The sequence below is a fragment of the Dryobates pubescens genome, chromosome 22 (assembly GCF_014839835.1).
Source record: "Dryobates pubescens isolate bDryPub1 chromosome 22, bDryPub1.pri, whole genome shotgun sequence".
Classification (NCBI taxonomy): Eukaryota; Metazoa; Chordata; class Aves; order Piciformes; family Picidae; genus Dryobates; species Dryobates pubescens.
In genome coordinates this window covers 8,912,759-8,940,317 of record NC_071633.1, presented here as the reverse complement: position 1 = coordinate 8,940,317, position 27,559 = coordinate 8,912,759, and the positions used below count along the sequence as shown (strand labels likewise).

Here is a 27,559-nt window from a genome sequence, read left to right as displayed (position 1 = left end):
GTCTTGTATCTTTATAATCTGTTTTAAGACACTGGTATGCTTTAGCCAGGATGTGAACTGTTTTGGGATGCAAATGAAATCTGATTTAAAAAAAAATAAATCAGTGGAATTCGTGTAATGGAATTTTATTTTTAGATTTTACCATATTGATAAGAAGGCTATATTCATTCTTTACAGTTACATAAGGCTTTCCTGAACCTCGCAGTCAAAAGGTAAACCCATTTAACGCGGGGCTTTCGTGGTGGACGCTGTCGCACTGTTGTGCACAGTGGGTCTGGCTGCTTGCCCTGCCCGCGTTGCGAGCGGCGTTCTGCCATCCTGGGGAGCAGGATCCGCTGCCCACACCGCTCCCGCAGCCCTTCTGGCACCGACACCTGCGCGGGACGGGTAAACGTTGCTACAGCCCCGGGCATTCCTCAGTCCCCGTCAGTTTTGCCGCGCCGACTCGCCAGGCGGGGATGCGCTGTTTCAGGCTGGGAGGAGCAGGAGTTGGAGCAGGCGTGCAGCCATAGGCCGGCTCCAGCCATGCGACTTGCCCCGCGCCAGCGCCCGCCTCCCGCCGTGTCGCGCCGCTGCCTTGCTGGGGCGGTGAAGGGGAGCAGGGTGCAGCCGGAGAGGGACCTGCAGGCGGTCGCTGCCATGGAGGCGCTTGTGGTGAGGGGTTGGGAGGTGGTGGAGGTGGCCCCTAGAGCCGGGTGCAAGTGTGCGGGATGTTCTCCTGCCTGCCTTCTCCTCGCAGGGTGCGCCTGTGACCGTCGCCATCGTCGTGGTAGCTGCATCCGCCCTTTTACTGCTGCTGTTCAGAGGGACAGGCCGGAGGGAGAACGGCCGTGTCACCCTGCAGGACCCCGAAACCAAATACGCTCTGCGGCTGGTGGACAAAGAGGTGACCAACCCCCTGAACCCCTTCCCTCATTCCAGCTCTGCGGTGGTCTTGCCGAGTCAGCCGGGGCGGTTGGGCCGTTGGCAAGGGGAGTCTGAAGTGGTTGGTTCGTTGGCCGATGGGGGGCTGAGAGGTGGTAGTCTTGGGCTGCCTCAAGCTTTGGGGCTGGAGAAGCGTGCAGAGCTCTCAGGGCTCGGCTGCGATTCCCGCAATCATGCTTGCAAAGTTTTCCTAAGGTAGAGCAGGATTCTTAGAAACGTTTATGCCAAGGCTGTGGTGTTGCAGTTGTTTCTGGAGGATAGTTGTTACTTTGTATGTTTAAGTCCTAGATTAGGACTCTGTTTCTTCGTTGATTCCTGTCCAGTGTGCAGCAGGTAGAATGCATTTCTGCATGCCATGTCTTGCCTGAACTTTGGTCACAAATTATGAAATGTGCTCATTTCCCCTGGGCAAGGGAGGGTTTCCAGATGATCTGTGTGTAAAGCTTTGCCTTGATGGGCAAAAAGAACTCCTTTCAGAACTAAAGAACAACAGACTGCTTCTAAAACTTCTAATCAATTACATTTTACTTTTAAAAGTAATTTCTGTTTCCCTTCCTAGCATTTGGCTTGCATGCTAACACAGAGCAGGCTTGCTGAAGTGTGTTGTATTGAGGAGACTTTGAAATTCAAAGCAGTGGTGATGCTGACCTCGTGTTGATTTTTACTGTTGTTGTTTGCTTGCTCTTTTAGGAGATCAGTCATGATACTAAGAGATTCCGATTTGGGCTGCCTTCACCAGATCATATATTAGGACTACCTGTAGGTAAGCACTGAAAACACTTCATTACATATATTCTGGGTTTCAGGATTTATACCTGTACTCATGGTTCTTGGCCAGTGATTGCTGAACCTCAAATTCCCAAACAAAACAAGGCATTGCAAGCCGTGTCTGAATGCTGCTGTGTCAGACATGTCAGCTTTCACAAAAGATTGTATTTCTTATCTTGTCTGTATACTTTGTTCTGCTTGTATTAAATTTTGTGATGTAATTAAGAACAAGAACAGTGAAACTGAACTGAGTCTGCTGGAATTCATCACCAGTCAGGATATAAGCAAGAACTGTCTGTCAAAACTTATTTGTTGTGTGCATTCTGCTTCCATGTTGGAAGCCCTCAGTTTCTTGTCAGCTGTTGTGCTTTTGGCAAACGCAGTCATACATGCAAATGAGAAAGAGAACTCTTCTGCCTGGGAAGCTTGTAACTGTTCTGTGCAAAACAAAGAGGTAGATACAACTACTGCATATGAAACACGCAGAAATGTTCAGAGCACTTTCCTTTGCTTTACACACGTGTGTAACTTTATCATGCTTTCCATAGCATGGAGCTTGTTCAGCGCAGCATTGACAAATTCTTCTTTCCTGTGCCCTGCAAAACCTGATGGCATTGAACATTGGACCTTGAATCAGTGGTAATTTGTGCAGGGCAAACTATCCCTTTATGATGAGCAGATGTGGCAGATGTAGCCCTGTTTGTTCTGTGCTGCTTTGCAGTTTCCTGTGCTGTATGGCAAGTGTCAAGGTCTTTGCCATTCCATGCTGTGAGCACGTTGTTCTTGCATGCTGTCTGCCAAGGGCAGCAGTCTTTCTGCAGATTCTCTTCTGCTTGTATGAGAGAGTGCAATTGAATGGTCCACATTGGCTAGACAAATGATAAAAGAATAGAAATGTGCCCTGCTACACTTCTGTGTATCCAGGCTTTATTCGTAACAATTTAGGAGATTCCCACTGTCTGCTTCTTACCAGGATCATTTTACTAAAACTTAGTGTTTTGTGCTAGCACTGTTCCTGTTTTTTGTTTTTCCATACAACCTTGGCTGAAGAGACTACTCTTGCCAAGGAATTTCACTTCTTTCAATTGGTATAAAGAAAAGGGTGCCTTTTGAGTCTCCTCCTTGGAGCATTAGGCTGGGCAAAGAGCCCTCCGTGGACAGCAGTGTCCAGCCTGAAACCTTGCAGTGTTATGGCAGCAGGAGACACGGGAGAAGGAATATGGCCTAAAGCTTTGTTCTGCATGTCTTGGTGCAGAATCTCTGGGAAGTTTGCTCTTAAGAGGCTGCTGTTCCTAAACCCTAATGCTTCTTTCTGTACCTGTGTGAACTGCTGTATCCTTACTTTTTCCACTCATTAACGAATATGAGAACAGTAGAACCCAAGTAGAGAGCACTTGAGAATGAGGAACAAACTTTCTATATCACTATTTCACTATAAATGCCCTACTTTCCTAGCATCTTGCTCTTTGATTCTGTAATGTTCCAGCTCTTCTGAGTTACGCTGTACCCCAAACACCCTTTTCAAAACAGAGACTAAATGTTTTGTACAGCATTTATATGGTTAAGATTTTCTCCACCATTGCTTGTGTTTAACAGGTTAAAACAGCTGATTTGCTCTTGTCTTTTCCTCCAGACCTGAGGAAAGTTTGAAGCTGGAGATGAAAAAAATAATAATCAGGTTGTAATTCTTTCTCCCTAGGCCAACATGTTTATCTTTCTGCGAAAATTGGTGGTGGTTTGGTGATTCGGGCCTATACCCCAGTTTCCAGCGACGAGGCAAAAGGTTATGTTGATTTAATTATAAAGGTAAATTTTAGTTTCCCTTAACAGATAAATTGCTGACTGGAAGGAAGGAAGGTCCTTCATTTCAGTGAAACAGTTTTTGATTGATCTTCTTTTGAGTGGGATGACTGCATGACAAACAACTCAGTGAACAGTAAATTGTAAGCTGTGTACCTGTTGTGTCCTTGAGTGACAGCATGGACAGGGTAGATGGGGAAGGCTATTGGGGTTAAACCTTGGCAATACTGCAGCAGCTTCCCTAGTGATTGGTAACACACAAATAGCAATCATTCCCTCAAGCTGCTTATGCTGCTACTGGTACTTACTGCTAATAAGTGTAAGTAGAAAACAAGTCAGTAAGAGCTGCTATCTTTGGTAACCCTACAGACATTGCAGTTTTAAATCTGTAAGCATCAGCAATTACTCTAATGGGTTTATTGATTAAGAAAATGGGATACAGAAACAAGGGAAATCCTTTAAGCAGAATGATTCTCAACCCAGAACTTCTGGAGTTTTAAAATCCTTTCCTATGATAAATTTTGTTCTTGGGCAAAAACCTGAGCTTTTTTGGTGTGCTCTGTCCCTTCATGTTACAAGCGTGGTGAATTGTTATTAACTCCCTAATATTTATTGTATGTTTTGAAAGGTGAAAAAACTACCATGTGGTTGAAGTCTATGGGGAAGTCTTCAAAAAGCAAAGATACAATGCTCTTTTCAGAGGGAGTGAAATGAAGCCACCAGTATGTAACCTGCCTGCCACCTACTCCTGTTCACCTGGCTGTTTGAGAGCGTATAGGAACATGTGCCTGACAGCATTTTACTTACTGTGGCTGCTTCCTGTTGCAAGGCACAACAGATATCTGAAAGCAAAGAATTACCTGGATTTCTTTCCTAGAGGCTGTATTTCAGACCTGCAATACTGTGTTGTACAGCTTGTAATGCTGTCTGTAGGAAACTGATTGGTCGATACCATATAAATAATTGTTTTTACAGGTCTACCACAAAAATGTGCATCCCAAGTTTCCAGAAGGTGGAAAGATGTCCCAATACCTAGATGACATGAAGATTGGAGACCTGATTGACTTCAGAGGGCCAAATGGACTCCTTGTGTATAAGGGGGCAGGTAAGCCCCCTTATTTTTTTGTATTGGTGGTTTTCAGAGGTGTTTTATGAAAGTTGAGAATATTCTCTACATAGTTTTCCAGTAAGCTGAAGACAGAAAATCCATAATTATGGATTGTGGCCTAAACCACCCTCAGAGACAAACTAACTTTTGTGACAGTTGTGAATCAGTGGCAGAAATCAGCAAGGTCTTCCCAACACAGGACACTGGAGGGTAGTCATCTAGCTGACTATCAGTGTTCTCATTAACCAGAAATCAATTACAATAATAAAGTACTTGATAAAAGTATGCAGGCCTAAGCTTTCCTGATTCTAATCTTTGCAGGGGCTCTTACTTGATGCTGCTTTAATTACAACTTCAACACAGACACACATAAATGTCTAGATCCATGGTGCAAGTGAGGATGATGATGGCCTAAGAAGCCTGTTTCTGAGTAGTAGGGGTAGTGGTTACCTTTATCTGCCACTCACAGTGGCCAGGTTGCATTGAGTTGATGATAAATGATGTTGGATAGCAGGGAAGGAGTCAATCAGTTGTTCAGAGCTAGGACTGGAGCTTACAAAGAGGTTTCTGCTCTTTGTACTCAGTGCTGTCCCAAGTCCATTCAGTATGTCCAGAAGAGCTGTCCTGATTAGTTACAGGCTATAGTAATTTATTCCCATGGAATGTGTATCTCTGTTTTGGGACTTAATGTACCTATAGGTTTTGAATATTTCTTCTAGGTACCTTTCTTATCAAGCCTCATAAGAAGTCTGAAGCAGAGAAAAAGTTTGCAAAGCATCTTGGGATGATAGCTGGAGGAACAGGTAAAGCTGTTCTCATCATATGGAATGTCTAAGAGAACAAAGGTGCTTTATGTAGGTGTGGAGTATCAAACACTTCAGTAGCAGAGCACTTAACTCCTGCATTTCTTTCTATGAATGTTTGGCAGCAGTAAGGCTTTCCAGTGGCTTGAGCTTGGTCCTAGAAGCTGGCAACTTCAGAGCTGATTTACTGTGGGAGCTCAGCAAAGTCGTCACATATTTTGGGAGAATGTCTTGAGGGTGAGGTGTCACTGTATGTGGCAGAGAATGCTAAAGAGGAGAGCCCCAGATACAAGTAGTATGGTTTGGGTTTTGTTTTGAAATGGTTTTTTTAATACCAGAAACCTCCAAGCTCTGCATTTGGTGTGGGTTAGAAATAGAGAGGTACGTAGCCCTGTGCAAACTAAACTCCACTGAAGGAAGGCAGATTTAATACTGAAACTGCAGTGGAAAGAAATCTCCTTTTTTTTTTAACCACTTTGTGTTTTTAACAGGAATAACTCCTATGTTGCAGCTGATTCGTCGTATCACGAGTGATCCGAAGGACTCCACAAAATGTTACCTTCTTTTTGCTAATCAAGTGAGTATATGAACTCCTCTGTCCTTTCACAGCTTGCTGCTTCTGCTGGCCTGTGAGCTTTTGTTGCAGTTTGAGCTGGGTGCCCCCTGGTGTGTTCATTTCCTGTGTCCAGAAGTCCAGCCCAGAGGGATGGACACAGGAAATTGTGTATTTCCTACCATAATTCTTTGCACCACTATAAGATCCAGTGCGGAGTCTAGCACTCTCTCTTTTCTTCCTCCTCCGCCAGCCGGTAACTGGGGGAGATGTCTTCTGGCTTTGGGCCTGGCTAGGCCCAAGGCCACGGGGGGATGGGCAGTCTCAGGCCTGGCCAGCTGAGACTAGCCCAGCAGAGGGAGGGGGAAGAAGGAGCCCTGAGGGTCTCGGGTGTACCCTCAGGTGGGGATGGGATGCCTCTGGGTTTGCTTTGGGATCTTTCTTTGTCACTGCGCTTTGGGTTCTCTGTAACATTCACTGCTTTCTATTTAAACTTTCATCACTTTTGCAATCTGTTTGAGTGTCTTATTCCTGTGCCTGTGGTGGGGAGAGAGGGGGCTGCCTCAACCCAGCACATTCTTGGTAGCAGAGGATGGTTGTTGGGGTGGGGGGGGGTGTGTCTCCCTCTAAACCCACTACATTCTTGGCGAGCCAGGCAGGAGGGGAGTCTGTTATTGTGTGCATTCTGCAGATCGGATTGCAAAAGATAAGAGAGTTTAAATTTAGTTCTGGGCGTCATTTTGGTTTGCTGGCAGTTGGGGCTCAAAGTGTTGTTGTTGGGGCGATTGTGTGAGTTCTCGTGGATTGCAGGGGGACACTTGGTGCGTAGCCGGTGGCACGGAGCCCCTCCTGCTATTTCAAGCAGGGGTGGCTCTTAACCATTGGAACTGGGCCTTCGCTTGAGAATGCGGGACCTGCCCCTCCTCCACCTTTACTCTCTGCGGAGCGGCAGAAGCGGCGGGGGGTGGGACAATTGTCCCTGGAAAAATCGCTTCTCTGTTTCATGCTCTTCCCATAACTTTGGTTTGTATTCTCATGCAGCCATTTATGAAAAAATACTGAGAGAAAAATACTGTCTGACCTTTTAAAATGATCAGTGCAGGGAGGAGCAGGAAATGGTTATAATGTCAGTTCTCAATGGATTGTCTTTGGCCAGAACAATTTGGGAAGGAGGAACAACACAAAAATTATTCACAAGATAGTGTCATAGTTCCTGTGATCATCTGTTACTTGTTTTGAAGATGGCTCCTCAAAGTTTCACTTGTACTCCCTGATTTCCTGTTTTGGGGAATAAATAGTGCTGATCCTACTCATTTTACTCCTCCACTGATTTCAAGGAAACAGGCTTTTGCTCTGTTAATTTGTTTCTACAGTTAACCTTCACCATGTCAGTACAGGGCTCTATGTGCCAGGATCAGCAACAAATTCAGCTAACTGCCATTTTAGCCTGGATTACAAATGTGTTCAAATTGCCATCTTTAAGGCAGGGTTCACATGGATGTAAGTCTCAAAGTTTGTTGTTCATCTGAATTTATAGAAGCCTTTAATGATCACAGCTATCATGTGAGTGGGAAAAAAAGAACCATTCTTGGTTTGAAAGAGTCATATTTGTTGAGTGCCAGATGCACTTATACTCTAGAGGGCATCTTGAGATGGTTTGGAGCTGAACAGCAGCCTTATTTTGCAGACAGAAAAGGATATATTGCTGAGAGCTGAGCTGGAAGATCTTGCTAAGAGCCATCCTGAGCAGTTCACGCTGTGGTATACACTGGACAGACCTCCACAAGGTAGGCTCCTGGTGCACACTGGAAATGCCTTTGCTTGTCTGTTGTCCAAGAGGCAGAGTTTCACTCCTGTTCCCTCATCTATTGTCTAATTTCTTTTAAATCTGTAATTCACAGACTCTTGTGTCTTACCAAACAGCTCCTCGTTATTCATGTTCTGTCTGTTGGAAGGCACCACTGGCTTTGAGGTCAATGAGAGATTCACCCTCTCTTGACTCGCAGTGATAGTGGCATAACTTGGCTGACTCGAGCTACTTTGTGGTTACAACACGCTGCTTAGAAAGGCTTCAGACTGCACAGACATTGAGATGAACAGTGTCATTTCTTTCTTTCAGATTGGAAGTACAGTTCTGGCTTCATCACTGCAGACATGATTAAAGCCCACCTCCCTTCCCCCAGCAGTGAGACACTCATTCTCATGTGTGGGCCACCACCTATGATTCAGTTTGCTTGTCAACCCAACCTGGACAAACTTGGCTATCCCAAGAGCTGTACCTTCTCTTACTAACACTGTTGTCACCTTTTGGTAAGTAAGTACTTGCATCTTTCCCTACAACTGGTGTGTAACTGTGTGGTGTTTTTGTGTGTTTTAACTACTTACATGTAGTTTCTGTGCTAAGTAGTAGAGAGATCTTCAGGTGTGTGACAAACTCTGAAGTTAGTATGAAATGGTAATGTTGAGAAAAGAAATTTAAGTGTAGTTGGAGAGATAAAACAGATAAAGCCACTTCTTTGTTAACATGGGGATGGAATTCATGAGAGGGTAATTCCTTTAGTGAGTGCTGGGGAAGCAGAGTACAGAGAGCAGTCAGTTTTGGTGTGTGTTTAGAAAGAACAAAAAAGGCTATTTTATAGCATTACCAGGAACTAGTAAGTTACAAGTGAATAGAATTTGGGTGACATGCAAATTGCTTACTGCTGTAACAGACTCTCATTGATGTGAGGTGTTTTGAGGAGGCTAACATGACTTCATGTGCACTGCCGACTGTATCTGGAAGCTCTGGGTGGATATAGAGACCTAATCCAGCAATGGCACATTGCTTGCACATCATTCTCCAAGTGCAGTGGTAGGTTTTTTGGTAGTTTTTTTGGCAGTTTGAGATTTGCTTTCCTTACGAGGAAACATGGCTTCTTCCTCTTGGAAGCTATGCTGAATAGATCTTACTCTCAGCTAATGCCTCATCTCAGTGTTTTTACCGCATAGCATTTCTTGGTTTCAGTGCCTGAAGTACTGCATATTGCCAGGAGGTGGCTTCCACATTTCTTTTAAGGTTTGACAAATCCCTGATCCAGAAAACTTGTTTCTTTAGATGCTAATTAAAATATTTATTTAATATATTTTCTAGTCATCTAAAGCAAAGGAATCTGTTAATTAAAAACTGACCAGGAGTTTTGTACTTAATCAGTTACATGTGTAGTAATAATTGAAAGACAGACAGAGGTTCAGACTGATTCTGTCCCTGATCAGAGATGTATATTTTTGTTTGAATCATTTCAGTCAACAAGAAATGGAGAAACATTTGGAATTTATTTATAGTAGTCAAATAGTCTTAATCTATATACACATGTTTAAGAACCCCAGCAGTTTTGTAGATTGATGATTCACAGCCCAGCTGGTACTACACTGAACGGAGTAATAAATGCATAGATTCATAGAATGGTTTGGGTTGGAAAGGACCTTAAGGATCATTAAGCAGAATCTGAAAATGTGCTTAGATTATCCCAGTGATGGTAAGGCTGCCTCTGCTGGGGCAGCTGATGTAATCTGTAGAGCTGCAATAACTCTGCTGGCTAATGAACCTTGCAGAGAATTTCAGCTGCCCGTGATCTGGTCACCAGTGTCGACTGCATTGCCAGATTAGAGATTTAATACTTTTTTATTAAGCATTTTTGGTTTGATGTCTGTACTGACTTCTCATTCCTTCAGATTTTTCCAGTATTATGTAATTGTTAAATGAGTGAAAAAAATTGCCTTGGTTGTACCATTTTGGGGAAAAACCCCTTGTATTTAGCTTTTAAAATCTGACCATACAGTACAGGGTCTGCCACGAGAGGCTCAGGGAGCAAGGACTAGAACAGCTCATCTTTGAAAAGTGCCACTGACAGCTTGCAAAGAACCTCTGCAGCATACTGGGGACAGTTGCTGGAGATTCCCCCTTCATTTGGGACTGGGAATGAGCTGGCTTTAGGCTGTATTAGTATGTAAAGAAATCTAGGTATTTTAAACAAATACTTATTTCATTATGGTACTTGCCTAATACTCTTCAGTCACATTTTACACATCACAAAGCAGTAATGTTTGCCTCCTATTGCTAAATATTGTATGAAAATCTATCTGTAGCTGGAACAAAAAGAGAAGTGAAAGTGAACAGCATTATTGTTTAAACATCACCAGTTCTCATGCAAGTGTTGAAGTGTTCCTACTGTAATCTCCAGTCCTCAGGGATTTTTGCAGCCATGTTTAATTAATCAACTAGCAAAAGAAATATTATCCCTATCTTCCTGAGCATAAGTACCATGTTGCAGACAAACCAGGTATGGGGCCTAGAAAAGGGTCTGAACCATTTTGACTGTTGAGAAGGCTTCTGAGCAGGTTGGTGCTTGCAAATGTGGCAGCAGTGGTCTCAGACAAATTGTCAATTGCAGGAAGAGCCTATTCAAGACTTCTAGTTAAAGAACTGCCATTTAAAACTAAGGAATGGATCACCCTGGAAATTGTTACTTACCCCTGCATGGAGCGCAGCAAACACCATTCTTAAAGTAATTTCTCCTTGACAGTGAACATCTTAGTGCTTATGTAAAAATCTCACAGTAAAACCCCACTTCAAATGAAGCACCAGCTTTTGAGCACATGAGTTTCTCTGGTAGTCTCCAAGTTCATCATCTGTTAGGTGAAGATTTGTGAATGTGCCATCTTGTCATCCTCCTGATAAAAGCAAGGGCTTGGTGGATAGTGTTATGTTCCGGTTTTCCCATTCACACCGCACTTGCTTAGCAAAAGAGGGAAGGACAAGTGCTAACAAAAGAGATGAGAGATTAAAATCCTTCTGTGGAGAACAATCTCTGGCAAGACAGCAGTAGGATTTAGTGAGCCAGTGCTGCTGCACTCAGAGCACCCATCTGAATTTCTTTGTGGCTGAGATTAGTCCCTGTGGCACAACAGTATTGGTGATTCCTCCATTACAAGTTAATTATAAAAACAAACATTTACAAAAGATCTTTGAGACAACAGTACATAAACATACCATGTACAGGACAACTGAGTAAAAGGGTAAAGCATGTTGCCAGTCTTGGCTTTCTTGACTCTGGATACAGGTGCCAGACCTCCCTCAACACCTACTTCACATGTAGTAATATGGGGAGTAGTGTGGAGGAGAGTTGCCTGTAACATGTTGCTACATGGACAAGGTTCAGTGTTGTGTGCTACATCTCGCTAGCAGAAAAGAGGTAAAGCTTTTCGGTACTTTCAGGCTTTTCCTGGCCACCTCTCTGGCCAGGCATGAGGTATTATTAGTGTTCTTGGTCACGGTAAAGCATCATCTACAGTCTTCAAAGGTAGGTGTTAAAAACCTGCTGTCATTCAGCATTTCATCTTGGCTCAACATTGTCTGGAAAAAAAACAAGGTGTGAAGGAGTAAGCACATTCATGTAGAGGCCTGCAGTTAAAGACATTCAGCTGCAATGAGATCAGATTCACAACAGAGGGAGTGAGAGGCACATAAAATTAGAAGGAGTTCTTGACTGCAGCTTAAAGTAAACTATTATTTGCTGGAGGAAATTCCCACTGAGATTGTGGGGCATGTGACTCAACCATGTTATGCAAGTCTTCATTATACCTTTCAGCTCACTTCTTAATTAGCTGCTGTGGAGTCAGGAATTAGTAGTGATTTTTGTTTTCCATGGAGTTTTTGCTGTGACTGAAGTGGTTACTTGCAAAATCTTTGAAGAACAGTTTTCATTTAAGGGGATGAATATCTGTCATTGCGTCAAAGGTAGCAGTACAACTAGGTCTAAACATCACTTCTAGTGCAATTTAAAAGCAGGGGAGTTTAAACTGTGAATGTATAGCCAGGCTATAAAGTGTATGTATAGCCTTCGAATAGAAAGCCTTAACAAGAATAGGGACCTGCTTACCCTTAACTACTATCACCACTGACCAACTTTGAGTGAATTCTAGCAGAGTACATTTGTGACTTTAAGAGGAGTGAGAAATGAGTACATACCGTGAGATGGCTTATGCCTTCAGAAAGAGCCCCTATTTGCATCACTGTTCCTTCTGAATGTTCCATCTGTAAAAGCAGTCAGGAACTAGTTCAAATCAGGACAGTACATACAATATTATTCACTGTATATGCATCTTTGGGAGGTAGCAGTGCCTGGACAAATGAAGTTTAGTAAGTTTAAAAGCTCTCATTTCTGTACATTAACAAAAATGCCTCAATGCTGTGAGGTACATGAAAATGCACTCAGCCAGAGGAAGAGAGAATCCTGATCAGGAGAGATTGATTCCACTGTAATTCACACAAGAGCAGCTTAACTGATATTGTCAGTGTAGGGTAACATTTTCCAGATGCTGTAGTACTTAAACTTCTGGTAGCCTTCTTTCACAGGCAAGAAGAGTCCTCTGTGATACAGTCCTACCTGTCCTTACAGAAAAGGTGATCAGTTCTAGGGCACTGAGATTTCACTGCACACCTACATGCTCAGAAGTCACACATAACTTAAAGACCATGCTCCTAGACCAAAATCCAGTGGTTTGGCGATGCCTCAACACCTGCAAGCTCAGGGCCCAAAGTTAATCCATTCACTTTCAACTCCTAACTGTGCAAGTGGACATCCATTTTGTAACACAGTCAGGATTGGGTAGTGTCCCTGCTTAGGAGAAGTGCTATGTTTTATTGAGGTGTACGTTGAAAAAGACAAGTGTTAGATAATGAGCACAAACGAGATGTTAAATGCAGTAAACCATGCAAATGAAAAGATTGCTTCCAGTTAGAGAATGGTCACAAAACTGAAAAAAAACCCTAGCAGGCTTAATGTGTTTTCTCTCTCTCTTAAGGTCACTGGAGAAAGGACAGTTCACCCCAACTGCCCGGTCTCTTGTGTGCTGCCAAAATTCACGCAAGCCTCCAGGAGCTCCATTTTTCAAGGTTCATATCCCTTTACACAACAACCAACTTGACTAAAATATGATGGTTTTCATTCTTTGTCATTTGTCTGTTTGTCTGGACAGTTTCATTTACAAGTTCACTACTGCATAACGAAAGTGAATTATTTAAGCACTGGTTTATTAATCTTGTTCATTACTAATGCACTGGTTTCACATATACTGTCTAAACGTAACTAATCCCCCCTGTACATAATGGAAGAAAAATTCAGTTGGACTGTTTGATTAATGTCTGTTAAAATATATATTAAAGTATAACCAGATTGTATAGGTCAATAGCTTTGTACAAATTAGTCCAAATAATTACATTAAAAACCACCCATGGAGATAATGAAAAGGTAGTGCAGCCATATTGAGGCTATGAAACCTAGAAGTACAAAAGTCTTGTGTTTACTGCAGCCACCACCTTAACTGCCCCAATACCTCAGTCTTCATAGTGTAAAGGTGTTACAGTCCTGAGAAAGGGCTTGGAGGTGGAGTCGTGATGATGTTGATTAAAACAAATGAAGCTGGCATTCTTAGTAGAAAACTCTTTCCAGTGTCCACACCCAATACTTTCTCAATGACTTCATGCAGATGTAGCAAATACTTTGTACATGCTCATGTTTGGTTATTTGCAAGCTTTGGAATGCAGGGAGAGGATGAGATGAGAATGGCATCAGTCAGTCTGTCCCACCTGATCCAGTTCCCGGTCAGTGAATGGACTAAGTCCTTTGTAGCCACCATAGTTTTTCTGGGTACCATTTGCAGCAGTTGGGGTTGTATCCATAGGACAAAGGTAGTCTGTGGATTCATCAAATTTCTTTTTCCTTAAGTTTCCAAAATGTGAAAATCCGAGTTTCTTTGGCTGAAAGAAGATGACAAGAAGTTTTGAATGATAAGCATAAGATTGTCCTCTATACATTTCAAATCCTCTCCTGTTGCATTTACTGCTGTACTCTAGTCCTTCAAGTATCTAGATTCTGAACTGAATTAATGTCACTGTTTTCAAATTGGGAGTTACAGCTGATGTTAAATACGTTTAGATAATGTTTCTTCTAAGAAAAGACAGAGGGGATTGCATGTTTATGTGATGTAAACAGATACAACATTAAATGCTTTGGTATCTGGAAGGAGAATACAACAGTTCTAGAACCAACCTCTCCCTGCAAGTTTTCCCTTTTCTTTATAAGACAGGGGCAAGGAAGTGTGACATTCTGGAATGCCTGCTTTTTGACAGCAGTACGTACCCGCACTTTGGCAGTGGTGGTCAGAGGTGTGTATGCTGCTGACTCTGTTATTTCTCTTCTTTCTTGCTGTGCCTCTGGTCCTATCAATACGTTAAAATTGGTTGTTAGGTGGCGTCGCAGCAGGGTCTTCTGAGGTGGAATATTCAGCAGCATTGCTAGCGTGTCACCGTTGAAGCGAGGTTCAAGAACCTGTTGGAAAATGGCAGAATATTTGTTTTCTGTAGGGGTGAACGTTTGACTAGCACAGTAATGTTTACTATTGCAGAGAGTGCTCATTCTATAACTCAGTTATGATGTGATACGTGCTAGACTTGGAACAGGAAATACAAGGAAGTAGGCAGTAAGAGATGCAGCGTATGGTCAGGGAAATACATATTTGTATCTATCGTCAATCCTTCTGGTTTTTTGGATTGAACACATTTGTTTTCAGAATTTTCTGCTCTACTCAGTATAAACTCAATCTTGGAAAAACCTTTTTTTTTGCAGACATTCTAGGGACTAGAAGCATGGTATTTCAGAACACCAGCTTTACTAGGCTGCAAAAAGTTCTGATGTTTTGCACTCAAAACCCAACATTCCTGGTCACTGGCAAGCAATGCCTCAAGTTACTGTGGCTAAGAATTCTGTTAAAACCACTCAAAAGAAGCACTCAGTGATGCCTTATCTAAAAAACTCTCACAGAACACTTTGGGTTGGGGGTTTTTATGTAGTGCTGCTAACCACTCATGCATAGCTCAGATTTATTATTGAAAAAGTCTTAGCAGTTATTTGTTTAGTTTTCCTTTGTGAAATCAAGATACATGTGTTGTACTACAGTCTGACAGTGTTTAGTAGATACATAGTAAAATGTGCAGTTCTTACAATCAGGCCACCATGCACTCCACTTCCTCGAAGGTTTGGTGCGTATTCTGCCAGATCAACTGATCTGAGCCATTCCATCACTCTGTGGTTGGACCACTGAACTACTTCAGAAGGTGACACATTATTCTGTTGAAATAACCAGAAAAGATGATGATGCTGTAGCCTGGATTGTTCACAATGTGCTCTCAGTTGCCATAAAACCAGCATTCCACCTCAGAGCAATAGTTGTTCCCTGATTCTAAGACATTGTTTCTGCGGAAGGCCTTTTTCAGCCATCCTCTGACAAGATGGCAGGTACAGGTAGTCTAGGACAGATGAAACTCCATATATTGCATTAAGTAGTAGAGGAGTAGAGACTGCAGGGTGTGAAAAACAGGACATGTTGGCAACAGTGTTATTGTCAGCCTTTAATACTAAGAAATTAAGCTGTGCTGGCCAGAGAGAGGAAAAATCTGAACAGTCTTCGAGAGTTAAAAATTAGGCAAAGAAAAAGCATTCAAAATTATTTTCTCAGCAGTTGAATTGATTTCTTTAAGCAAATAATTTCTAAAGGGAAGTGCATGATACTTAACTAAGAAGTGCTTAAAAAGTGCTTAAAACTGAGTATATGTTTATTATTACTGCTGAATTCATGTTACACTCCAGAGCTAGAAAGCTGGAAGCCTGCTTTAGAGCCATTCCCTAGTAGCAGTGATTCTACTGGATCATTGTGTACTGCTAACTCATTACCCCCTTTGGATGCAGTCAGGTAATTAGTGCTCATTTAGTCAATTTAAACATTCTTTTACCTCCTCAGCTGGTCTCCTGCGTAGGCAGTGGGGGTTAAAACCATTGACATGCAGCACATGAATGGCACATTTAATACTCAGATGATGCAGCTGGCTGGTGACTTTCAGAAAGAGCAGGTCATTCTGTAGAGAAGAGTGCAGAATACTTCCAAAACAGGTACTTGCCCCAAGAAGACAGATGGTTACACTTGCTGTGTAGTTTTATATAAACCATAGTAACCATAGTTTAGGTAGAAGTTCACACTTATTGAGAGGGTTTTAAGGCAGGGGTCTTGCGGTGCATTGCTGTAGTTGGTTGGTTGAAACACTGCATCATAGCAAGACCCAGCAAAAAGTGAAGGAGAACATGTAGCCTATTTATTAAATCCAGGCTCATTGGTAGTTTAACACACTTAAGACTGTGGCTAAGATCCTGTTGTGAGTAGGATCACTGCAGCTAGCAACACCCATCTAACCATGGGATCACAGACACCATGCTCTTGTAGCAAGGGCTCCTCAAGCAGCATAGACCAGGCTGTACCCTTGATAACAACTAAATTAGACTTTTTTACTAGCACAGTTAAAGCCAAATACTTCATTGTCCCTGGGCAGGGAAACTAAGAAAACACAGGGGCTCTGTGTAGTGCAAGCTTTGCTGCTAATGTGCCTAGAGCTGTACAAAGCACTGGAATTGCTGCTTATCTTTACTAACACTACTGCTACCTTGGTGTGGAGAGTTGCTACTGGCACTATTTCTGTCTTGCAAAAAATTCTTTTAAACATTCACCTTCAAAGGAAAATTGTAAAATTCTTTGCTCAGTCTGACGTTAAATTGGGTTAAACTGAGGAAAAAGGTTTTTAACTTACCACAGTTAAGTACTGCAACATTCTCCCATCAACTCTAGCTTCATGAAACTGGTCTTTGTACTGAGGCAAACCAATGTCATCAAGCCATCCTGCAGATAAAAGAGCAATGGTGTACCCAACTCCAGCTGAGCCAAAATGAACCATTCATCTTTTGAAAGGGCAGCCTAAAACCAATTCCACCATACCCCTGTGATAACTTTACATAGTGAATGAGCACATGCCTTTTGCAGCATAACAGCTCTTGCTAGACTGAGCCCCCCCAGCACTGACTTCCCTGCAATCCCAGAGTTCCTTGTGGAAGATCCTACTGTACAACTGTATATTTGGAGGTCAAAAACACCACAGAAATTCTCATTCTGTTGGCTTGAAACTTGGTACTCTTAACAAGATGTTTGGTACCTACTTAAAGAAATGTACCAGGCAGTCTGTGAACTGCAGTGGGGGAAATTCCTTTCCAAACAATTCCATGACAGTTCAAACACTTACGTGTCACCCAGATATGATCAAGTTGTGCAGACTTCTCATCCTGTTTTGCATTTATTGATTTAATGGCCAAAACTAATTTCTTCCTGTGCAGTGGATGCTTTATTCCCATCTCCTGCAACAACAACAATTAACAAGTAGTCTGCCTTGTCTCTGGCTCTTTGCTTCTCTTTAGGTGTCTTTAAAAATTGATACCACACATTTCAGAAAAGCAGAACTGTCAGCTGTTTGAAGGGGTCCATGCATACAGGGGCTTGAGAGAAACAATTCTAGGTGATTACCTTCTCCATGTCCTGAGGGGTCGCAGTTAACAGCGTGTGGCCTGAAGTCACCCACTGCCGTGCAAATATGACGTACTGGCCGAGGCCAAAGTCCTCAAGCCAGTTACAAACTCTTTCAGTACTCCACTGAGCAAATGGAGCATTGTAGTCACTGAAAAGTACAGGAAAGGTTTAAAAAAATAATCTTACAGAACTGTGGTTATTACCAGCAAGCTCATCGTGTGCCAGAGGCAGAACTACAGCCTAGGCATTGGTGTGCTTTGCTCTGTGCAACAGCAAAAGCTGAGAGCCGGTCTTGCAGTACATGCTGTGGTGCTGGTGTCTGTTGACCTGGCTGCCCACAGTTGAGGGGCATGGGGGTTGAACAAGAATTTCCCATTTTCTGTTTGAAGACAGGAAAAAGGGAATTGCTGAATCCTCATCACTTTGCAGATATTCTCATAGGAGATGATACGAAGTTTCCTTGTGCTTTACACAAGGTGAAATTTTTGCCACTGCCAACAAACAGCTAGTGCTGCAACCTGCAGCTGAAGGAGTGCAGCCAGGGGAGCTACTCAGACATGTTTTCTACAAGACAAATTCTTTCCAGTTGTTTTGGAATTCCACATGAAGTGGATTGGGGAAAAAATGTGCTTCACCTAAGGCAAACTTGGCTGCTGAGCACACTGAACACCATGTGCTGTGCAAGGTAAAGAAGGAACCATTACCTTTTCTGGCCTTTGGTTTCTTTTGATCTGGATAACCGAGGTCCAGCTGTTGCTCGGAGACCACCTCTTCGAAACTCTGCCAAGCCCAGATCGTCTGCAGGGAAGTTACCTGACTGAGTTCTTCTTATTCTTTCAAGACAAGAATGCCATGACAGTAGTATTAGCTTGTGAGAGAGAGGATTTATTTCATATATGACAACTAGAAAGTGTATTAAATTTCCTGTAAACCACAAACATCTAATTCAAGTGGTAGCTCAAGTTCCCAGCAAATGCCCTCCAGACCTGAGGAAAAGAAAAGCTCTGCAGAGCAGCCATAAAACCCTCAATCCCTTTAATAGTCCATACTGGAGGCCAGAATTGCTGTCTCAAAGCAGATAATGTGAACACAGTAAAACTCAGTCTTTTATGTTCTTTTCTTCTACTTTCTTTTTATTTTGCCTCATAGCCTGTTGTAAAGAACAAGTTATTATCATTTAATTTTCCCATAGCTAATGAAATTGTTGGCATTCTCAATTACCAGCATTAAGATGAGAGCAGAGTGTCTTATTTCTTCCAAGAGCATGACAGTGAACTCTACCATCCATTCTCCTATACCCATGTGTAAAGACACACCCAAGCAGTGCCAGAGCTGCTTTCTCTTTCTCGACTTTCACTCAATTCCTGCTGGAGGTAATTGTGGCTTTTGCCAAGAACCAGGTTCATTCTCAGCCAAAATGCTTTGACAATCAACATGAAAAAGAAAACCAAAACCAAAGGCCTTACTTTCCCCAGATTTTCTTGATCCCTTTTGGACTCTTTCTGTTTTCTGGAGACAATGGAGACTGTGGACCTGAATCCGTTCCCGAAGAAAGAGGTGAGAGGTCATCAGAGACTACTGTACCATCCATGTTCTCTGTTTCTCCTGGGTTAAGATAGTCACATTTTACACTAATTAGAAACCAAGTTGTTACCTGGGAGAAGAATGTTTAGATGCAGAACATAAAAAATGTTCCTGTATTGAAAAGCCCCACATGCTTAGAAAGTGGGGGGAAAAAACCAGCAGCTGTCCATGTCATATGTAATAACACACTGGGTAAAAGAGCATTGTTGCTTCTTAAATTTGTACTTAATTACTTGAATTAATTAAAGGTCTTCAGACAAAAGCAGATTCCTCAAATTTTTTTCCTATTCTTTATACTGTAACTCCTCCATCAACATCAGTGGGACTTTCTTCTGTTGAGTTCAGTGAAAATGGAATGAAATCAGAAGTATCAAAAGAAATCCCATCCAAATGTGGTGCAGCAAAAGTTGTTACCTCCGTTCAGTGCTGCACTTAAGGCATTCAATCTGGATGGCCCACTCGCTATTAGTATTTCATAGGGAAAGCAAGGAAAAAAGAAAGAAAAGTATGCAGCAAAATCTATGTTAAGAAGTTGCATCTTGTTTGGATACAGTACCTAGCACTGGTGCACTGACACTCCTGATCCGATCTTCAGTCATCCCAAGAAGCAGAAAGCCAGATGAAGAAGCAAAGAAGATATAAAACACCAGCAAAATAAAGTTACAGAAGAGCAAAGAAGTAAGGCAAGCATTAAAAGCAGAAACAAAAAGGTAAAGAAGCAGTTATGTTTGACATAAAAGTGAGTATGAAGTGGGCACAGGCCCCATGAATTCTGCAGAGTTCATCTTCAACAGATAGTGGTGAGGTGATCATTGATCTATTGATTGGGGGGTGGGGTGGTGGTGTTAACATATTAAGCACACACTACAGAGGTCCACAAAGCCTACAGAGTATCAGAAATGAAGCATATCTGAGATTACGTCAGATCCCTTTGAAATACAGAATTAGAGGTGCAATGAATTTAGTGCACATGCAAGAAATAACTTGCATTAAAAATTCTGTTAATTCTGTATTTAGGGAGTCATTGCTTGTTCTATCAGAAGAACATTTTCTTACTGTATCCTTGGAGGATGATCCTGCAGTTAAAGACATAACAGCAGGGCTCATGCACTGTTGCAATCACAGAAAAACCCGTAAGAAGTCCTGAACAACCCCCAACCAATTGAAATCTTGAAGCCATAATACTCTAGCAGGTTTTAGGACCAGGGGGTCTTAAAACTAATAAAACCCCAAACAAGACAAATGCCATCAAACAAAAACCTTCCCCATAACTTTTGAAGTGTAAAACCATGCAAAATCACATGGGATACTCTGATGGCTAAGCTCCCAAGCTCCTTGATCCTTGGCAAATACCGGTTTCTGTGCCTTGCTGTAATGTCATTGTCAATAAATCCATCCTTAAGATCTCATTGAGAAGAAATTAATACAGGGCTTCCACACCTGGCTGTGGTTGTGGAATTACAATGCACCTGTGTTTTCAAAATCCACTGACATGCAAGTTAATTTTTCACCTGTGGGTGCCACAAGCTACAGCAACCAACTGCTCTGATTATTGTCAACATGTTTGCACCTCTAAAAGTTCCACTTTTTAATCACAGATTTCTTGACTTCCATGATGCTCTCCCCACAATTTCCAATACAATGTCTCTTCATTACTTATGTCATCAATGAAGTCAGCAAATTGTATCAAGCGCAACAGAAAAGCTTGAACCCAGTTTTTACTCTTCAGTGGTACATCGTTATAAAACAATAGAACTTTCCCTCATTGAATCAGGTCATAACCCATTGTTCTGGCATTGCAGATTATATACTGTATTATGTCCCAACCCCTCAAACAGTTTGCCTTTCCCCCCTCCTACACAACCCTCTCAGTGAGTTGTGGATACATACTTAGGCTCAGGATGTTGTCCTCACTGTCCTTTGTGCAGCACCTGTCTGATGAATTGTAAGTTCCCTGTTCTCCATTCTGCAAAGGTCGAGGTAGCTTTCCTGGCAAGGTTTGATACCTGCTACCTTTCACAAGTGGCTTGCTCTGCTTTTTTAAAGAGGGAGAAATGAATGAATACAAAATCAAGTAATGCATAGCATTTGCAATCCAGTATTTGAAAAGTTGAAAGTATTTGAAGCTCGTGGTCAGCATGACACCCATCCTCTGTATTTTAGGGCTAAATGGTTACTGACTACAATTTTTGTCCAAAAGAGGTTACTTGAACTAGAAGGACTGTCCAGCAACAGAGCTCACAAGAGATGCTCCTCAAAGTTTCAGTATATCATACTGAAAGGCAGCTGGCACATAGGCTTTGCTAAAATGAGAATCAATCCATCTCAATTTTCCTTGCCTTTATTTTTTCACTGACCAGCTCCTTCACAAGGGTAGATTAGAACTTCCACACAGATCTGATATTTTTGAGCCTATCACGGTACTTCTCCAGCTAGAGTACATATGTCACAGGCTTTTGGAGATAGCACCTTAAAACTCCTTCAGTACTGAATACAAATGAAAAGCAGCAGCAGCCATCACTCTGAACAAAATGTATATCCCGAACTGTAGGAATATAGAGGCTTTCCAGGGAGACAATGGACCTGCAAGTGCAATTGGCAGTAGTGGGAGTAGTGCACATGCAGTGTGTTTTTGGAATAAGCTCACAGTGGTAAGTGTTTCACTGAGACAGGAAGTCATATAGGAAAAAATTGTACTGAAAACATACAAAGCATATTTAGTATACAAAACCACCTAGTAGGGACCTGTGTAGTGACATCATTCTAATGAAATTATTTCAAAACATTGTGAGAGGATGAGACAGCAAATCTTTCATTGGATTACAACTGGTTTATCTTATTTCACAATTTAGAGGGATCTTTGTGACACTAACTCAGCTCAAACTCTGCTCCTGTTTCAGCAACTGCAGGAGTATATCCTGACTTGTACCAAAAATTGCATGAGTAGAGAAACTGCTTATTACATTAGCACTGTGTTTTCTGAAACTGATGGCAGCTTCTGGCATCACATAAAAGCTTTTAAATAAATAAATAAAATGTAAAAGAGAATATTTCCCTTTCAAACCCTTACCCCTGTTCACAGAGGCTGTCAGCACTGAAACTGTGCCAACGTTTTAAGAGGAAATAAATATAAAATGAAAATACCATCACAGCACGTCACACCAGGTAAGAGAGTTTACAGTTAATATACCTCTTGTTCTACAACAGGCTGTACTGGTTTCCCGTCTACACACTACGGAGTTGGAGGGAGGGTAATTTCAGAGTTTATGGAAAAAAGCAACAGACAAATGTTAGTATTAACACACATACACAGAACATCAAGTCTAGTCTTACTGCTACAGTGATGCTACCTAATGCATTGACGGTGTATCACAAGGTCTGTCATACCTTCATTTCATTTAAATCACGTATGTAATACTAAACACGTTTGTCCAAATCACTCTACAAAATTCAGGCCCTGTTTATGTTCTGTTATGATCAAAGGAATGTTTCTATTTTCAGGCTTCTGGGTGGTCCTTGTAGCCTTTAAGCTGGGAACACAGAATCATAGAATGGTAGGGGTTGGAAGGGAAGCTCATCAAGTCCAACCCCCCGCCAGAGCAGGATCATCTTAGGCAGTTGTTTAACAGTCAATACGAAAATGACTGGCATAAAAAAAGAACATGCACAATACTGTGTGTATCCAGCTGCAACCATGAGGAACTTGGACAGAAACAAATCAATTCAAAATGCCAGCACAGCTGAGTCAAAGACAACCAATGTGTTTCATTGTTGTTATTGCTGGGCATAACTGGAATTTCAGTTTTGTGCAAAGTAGAATAGCTTCAATAAACCATGCCCCTAGCACAGGTTCTCTTGGACTTAACACAAGAAATGAAGTCTTGCCATGCTGAGTCAGAAAACCAAGTTTTGTTTGCCTTAGTTTTGGTTGTAACCAATTCACATTTAGCCACTCGCTGATATGCACAGGGAAGTCTCAGTTACTTCACTAAGAAGCCTCATGCCTAAATAGGGCATACAATTTAAATGCCTTGCTGGGCATGGGCCTGGCTTGCTAAAACTCTCTCATATTCTTGGTAGTTCCTTGTTCTTATGTGGACTCTGATTTAACAGATAGAGCCAGATGTGCAAGTACAGCCTTAGCAGATTACATCACAAAGACAAATTAAGTTTGTGAATTTAGGACAGGGAAATAGCTTAAAGTTATTAAAAGAAAACAGACCTTCATAAGTCCTATGTGGAATTAAACATTATTTCTGAACTGATTTGTCACAATCAAGTGAGTGCCACACAAATCTCAAACATTCTATTTGGTCACTGTCATCTTCAGAGATTTACACAAATATTTTCTTAATCTGAAGAACAGGAATAATCATATTACTAGCACCTGTTTTCAATGGCAGCCCTGGGCGTGGGTAATCTAGTATCAAGTCTAATTCAGGAATAGAAAGTGTCACTAACAGCCTCACAAGTGCAGAAAAGTTTCAGTGTACATAATGACAAAACAAGCCTCTGGACCATAACATAATGAGACTGTAAATTGGAAAGTCTTTATTCTAGAGTGAAATTAAATCTTTGAGTTAATAACAGTGCTCCTGCTGCTTTAACTCAGCATCACTACCATCCTCAGGAATGCCATTTACAGCAGAAGTCAAAGTCAGGAGACACCACTCGTATTATTTACATGCAAGCACTATGTGGAAATACTCAAGTCCAAATATTTAACTACTTTCAAGATTTTCAGCCTTAGTATCTTCAGCCATGTGGGAGTTAAAGTTTTTTAAACCTATTAACAAACCAAAACTGCAGTTTGACAAAACGATTCCTCAACATTATTTGCTGCATTTTTCTTAAATATTTTTCTTTCAAGTGAAAAGCTGAATCTGGGGGTGTGTACACATGGGTGTCAAATAGCTTTTTTATTCTAAGTTTGGTAATGGGGTGAAAAAAAAGAACTATTTGACCATTAGGGCTTCCTTCCCACCCCAATGTTAGTGGTGGTTAGGGTTACTACATATGATTATTTATACTTGACCTCTCTCTTTCAGTCATGATATTAAACACCACAAATTGTGATTACAAATAAACCAACCTTTTCCAGGGATTCACTTTGCAAGTCTTCTAAACTGTTTGACTTCTTTTTCTGTGGGACCCTTAAAATAATGACAGGCAAAAAAGCAGCAGTTAATAGCACATTAGTATGCTCGTATGTTCCACAACTGCACGATGACAGCTCCTTATGTGTCATGGTTTGTTACACAGTATTGGGAACTGCAAGAGATGAAGAAACAGCAAAAAGACTTCCTTTGATCAACAATGAAAGGTAAATGAGGCTGAATGTGAAGTTTTGAACTTAATGCCTACAGATGGCTTTTTAGAAGCTCTTAAGCAAGTAAGTCTCTGCACAGGGAGCAACATTAAGGGATGTTAAAAATGAGAAAAGGCAGAATTACATTTAAAACAAAAATATTAACAAGAGCAATTCCCCACTGCATGTTAAGCATTTCAGTTGAAATTACTCACACTCACCTATTTACGGTTTCTGAAGAATCTGCTTGTGGAGAGGTTACATTAGTTGAGGATGCTGGGATGCTTCCACTTTAAATAAGAACAAAATAGACTGGTTTAAGTACTTAGAAGTGCTAATTTATTCCTGTAATTAAAAACGTAACAACTAAGTATTGCAAAGTCCCATGGTGAAACACTGCTTTCACAACTACCCAAAAGTCCCTGCAAAACCAAGAAAAAACAAGACAAGGGACAACCTATGGATGTGATCTGCCTGGACTTCTGCAAGGCCTTTGACACGGTCCCCCATGCCATCCTGCTTGCAAAGTTGGGGAGATATGGATTTGATGGGTGAACTGTTCAGTGGGTAAGGAATTGGCTGGATGGTTGCATCCAGAGGGTGGTACTCAATGGCCTGTAGTCCAGATGGAGAGCACTAACAAGTAGTGGCCCTCAGGGATCTGTACTGGGACCTGTAGTGTTTCATATTTTTATCAGTGAGACAGACAGGGGGATTGAATGCACCATCAGCAAGTTTGCAGATGACACCAAGCTGAGTGGTGGTGTTGATATGCCAGAGAGACAGGATGGCCATCCAGAGGGACCTAGACAAGCTGGAGAGGTGGGCCCAGGTGAGCAAGAGCAAGTGCATGGTTGTGCAGCTGGCCCGGAACAATCCTCGCTATCAATACCAAGTGAGGCATGAGGTGTTGGAAAGCAGCCCTGTGGAAAAAAGATTTGGGGGTGCTGATGGGTGAGAAGCTGGACATGAGCAGGCAGTGTGAGCTTGCAGTCCAGAAGGCCAATCACATCCTGGGCTGGACCAAAAGATACATTGCCAGCAGATCCAGAGAGATGATTCTGCAACTTTGCTCTGGTGAGACCTCACCCACAACATAGGAAGGACATAGACTTGATGGAGAGGGTCTAGAGAAGGGCCACAAAAATGATCAAGGGGTTGCAGCACCTCTGCTACAAGGGCAGTCTGAGGGTGCTGGGGTTGTTCAGCCTGGAGAAGAGGCTAATAGCAGCCTTCCAGTACCTGAAGGGGGCCTACAGGAAGGATGGAGAGAAGGCCTGTTTACGAAGGCCTGCAGTGACAGGACAAGGGGCAATGGCTTCAAACTAGAGAAGGTTAGATTTCAGAAGTTCTTCACTATGAGGGTAGTGGAACACTGGAACAAGTTGCCCAGGGAGGTAGTTAAGGCCCCTTCCCTGGAGATCTTCAAGGTAGGGCTCAACAAGGCCCTGGGCAACCTAGTCTAGTTGAGGATGTCCCTGACGACTGCAGGAAGGTGGAACTGGATGACCCTTGGAGGTCCCTTCCAGCCTGGCCCATTCTATGATTCAATCACAACAGTTAAACAGATTATACAGATTTAGGACAATCCACAAAAACACCCCCAAACAAACCCAAGAAACAAAGGTCTTGCCTGATTTCCATAGCTTTGTGTGGCACTGGAGGGAGCACACCTGGTGACAATTCTCCTGAAGAGGCCTATGTAAAATATAAGTTTCAAGTCTGTAACTCCAGTGTTTAATTCTGAATCTATCATATTCATACTGAGTAGTACAAAAATTCAGCCTGGGTCAAACCCTCATCTGCATTACCTTAGCTATTACAAAAATACAAATACAATAAATCATATATATGGCAGAGCTTGCTTCTAAAAAATATCTTCACTAAGTACCTCTGTTTTAAATAATTCTCCTTGAGGATTATTCAAAAGATTCCACTTCCTCACTGTTGTCTCAAGTTCCTCTTCACTGCCACCAGAGATAGAAGAGCCTGTGAGCAATGAAGATTAGAAGTAGAATGGGAGAGAAACAGGCCAATAAAAGAACATTTAGGACCTTCTCAGACACTCTAAGTACTTCAGTTTCTAAATTCCCCTTCTGTTTTGATTTGACACATGTAGTTTACCAGCCTCTCTGCTCCCCACTCTTTTGGGCTCTGATGACAAGCAAGCTTATTTATATGAGAGCAAGGAATATCACTTCTAGTTGTATGCTGTGCTCTGCTGTGAGTAGCTGAGCTGATTATGATGCAGCTTCTGAACCACTCTAAATCACAGTTTGATGTTATGAGGTGAGCTCAAGTACCATCCTCTTACTCATAGCATAATGATTTATAGGTAGCACACTTATTTGACATCATCTGTATCATAATGCAGTGCCCCATGCTCAATTTGAGGTTGAACATGGTAAACATGTTCCTGGTTTTTCTGAATATCCCAGATCAAAGCAAATACTGAAACATTCCAAAATTCATTATTTAGTAGGATTTTTATTCCTAAATTGCCAATCAATGCTAAATAAGGGTCTGAATAGTCAGTGCTGATCAAACTTCTGGAGTATTTTGGCTAAAAATATTTTTCTGGAGCTCTCCTAAGCACAAGGCTGCAAAAAGGATGTGGGAGGGCTGCTATGCCATAAAGCAGAAATTCAGACTGACCTTTAAGCACATTAGTAACTCCCAATTTATGTGACAGAGATGCAGCAGCTCTAGACACATGAAAAAAATAACAAATCTTATGGCTAAGCCTTGGCTTTATTAGCAGAGAGATCACTTGAAGACTCATTAAATGTGAGCTTGGTTACCATGCTTTTCAGCTGTAAAGACTACAAACAAACCTGTTACTGACCACTAGCTCTCAGGATAAGAAAGGAATCTCATGCTACAGTTGCTGGTACATAGTCCTTCAGATAGCACAAAAGAGCAACCTGTAGTTGAGTTCAGGGTAGTTCCTTTACATTTTACTCAACTGTCAGAGGCTGTTTCAAGCAGCTGTCCTACTTTAGCAACATTTTAAATCAGAAGAATCTATTTATGTGCTACTTCTGGTGAGGAGCTGCATCAGGGGAAGTTCAGGCTCAAGGTAAGGAGAAAGTTCTTCACTGAGAGAGTCATTCGTCATTGGAATGTGCTGCCCAGGGAGGTGGTGGAGTCACTGTCCCTGGAGGTGTTCAAGAGAGGATTGGATGTGGCACTTGGTGCCATGGTCTAGTCATGAGGTCTTTGGTGACAGGTTGGACTTGATCTTTGAGGTCTCTTCCAACCTTGGTGAT

The 27,559-nt window shown here is 42.0% G+C and overlaps 2 protein-coding genes across 3 annotated transcripts in view; one reads left to right on the top strand and one right to left on the bottom strand.

Moving 5' to 3' along the window:
• The first annotated feature begins 510 nt into the window (after positions 1-510).
• LOC104296692 (NADH-cytochrome b5 reductase 2) lies at positions 511-13,014 on the top strand. Of its 2 annotated transcripts, none has more exons than XM_054171976.1 (10): positions 511-654; positions 740-886; positions 1,615-1,687; positions 3,392-3,498; positions 4,468-4,597; positions 5,320-5,403; positions 5,895-5,980; positions 7,644-7,743; positions 8,076-8,266; positions 12,800-13,014. In XM_054171976.1, exons 1-9 carry the CDS (start codon positions 526-528, stop codon positions 8,246-8,248), a joined length of 1,029 nt encoding a protein of 342 aa, XP_054027951.1. In that variant the 5' UTR covers positions 511-525; the 3' UTR covers positions 8,249-8,266; positions 12,800-13,014. The 2 variants fall into 2 exon arrangements, with proteins under 2 accessions (XP_054027951.1, XP_054027950.1); XM_054171975.1 differs by having other exon boundaries at positions 8,076-8,270.
• PPFIBP2 (PPFIA binding protein 2) overlaps positions 9,749-27,559 on the bottom strand; it is a 74,053-nt gene continuing 56,242 nt past the window's right edge. The window contains exons 11-28 of the mRNA XM_054171977.1: positions 26,182-26,279; positions 25,924-25,988; positions 24,512-24,580; positions 24,075-24,135; positions 22,173-22,214; positions 20,873-21,014; positions 19,539-19,598; positions 18,865-19,003; positions 18,103-18,231; positions 17,396-17,546; positions 17,118-17,229; positions 16,632-16,720; positions 15,786-15,908; positions 14,998-15,123; positions 14,137-14,325; positions 13,584-13,754; positions 11,964-12,029; positions 9,749-11,348 (exon numbers count right to left, since the gene is read on the bottom strand). Of these exons, the coding sequence (XP_054027952.1) occupies positions 11,277-11,348; positions 11,964-12,029; positions 13,584-13,754; positions 14,137-14,325; positions 14,998-15,123; positions 15,786-15,908; positions 16,632-16,720; positions 17,118-17,229; positions 17,396-17,546; positions 18,103-18,231; positions 18,865-19,003; positions 19,539-19,598; positions 20,873-21,014; positions 22,173-22,214; positions 24,075-24,135; positions 24,512-24,580; positions 25,924-25,988; positions 26,182-26,279 (1,904 nt within the window). The 3' untranslated portion in view covers positions 9,749-11,276. The remainder of the gene's footprint in view (positions 11,349-11,963; positions 12,030-13,583; positions 13,755-14,136; positions 14,326-14,997; positions 15,124-15,785; positions 15,909-16,631; positions 16,721-17,117; positions 17,230-17,395; positions 17,547-18,102; positions 18,232-18,864; positions 19,004-19,538; positions 19,599-20,872; positions 21,015-22,172; positions 22,215-24,074; positions 24,136-24,511; positions 24,581-25,923; positions 25,989-26,181; positions 26,280-27,559) is intronic.

Coding starts and splice junctions, on each gene's coding strand:
- LOC104296692 (XM_054171976.1), top strand. CDS start 526: ATGCGACTTGCCCCGCGCCAGCGCCCGCCTCCCGCCGTGTCGCGCCGC. Junction 655..739: donor CTGCCATGGAGGCGCTTGTG/GTGAGGGGTTGG, acceptor TTCTCCTCGCAG/GGTGCGCCTGTGACCGTCGC. Junction 7,744..8,075: donor ACTGGACAGACCTCCACAAG/GTAGGCTCCTGG, acceptor TCTTTCTTTCAG/ATTGGAAGTACAGTTCTGGC.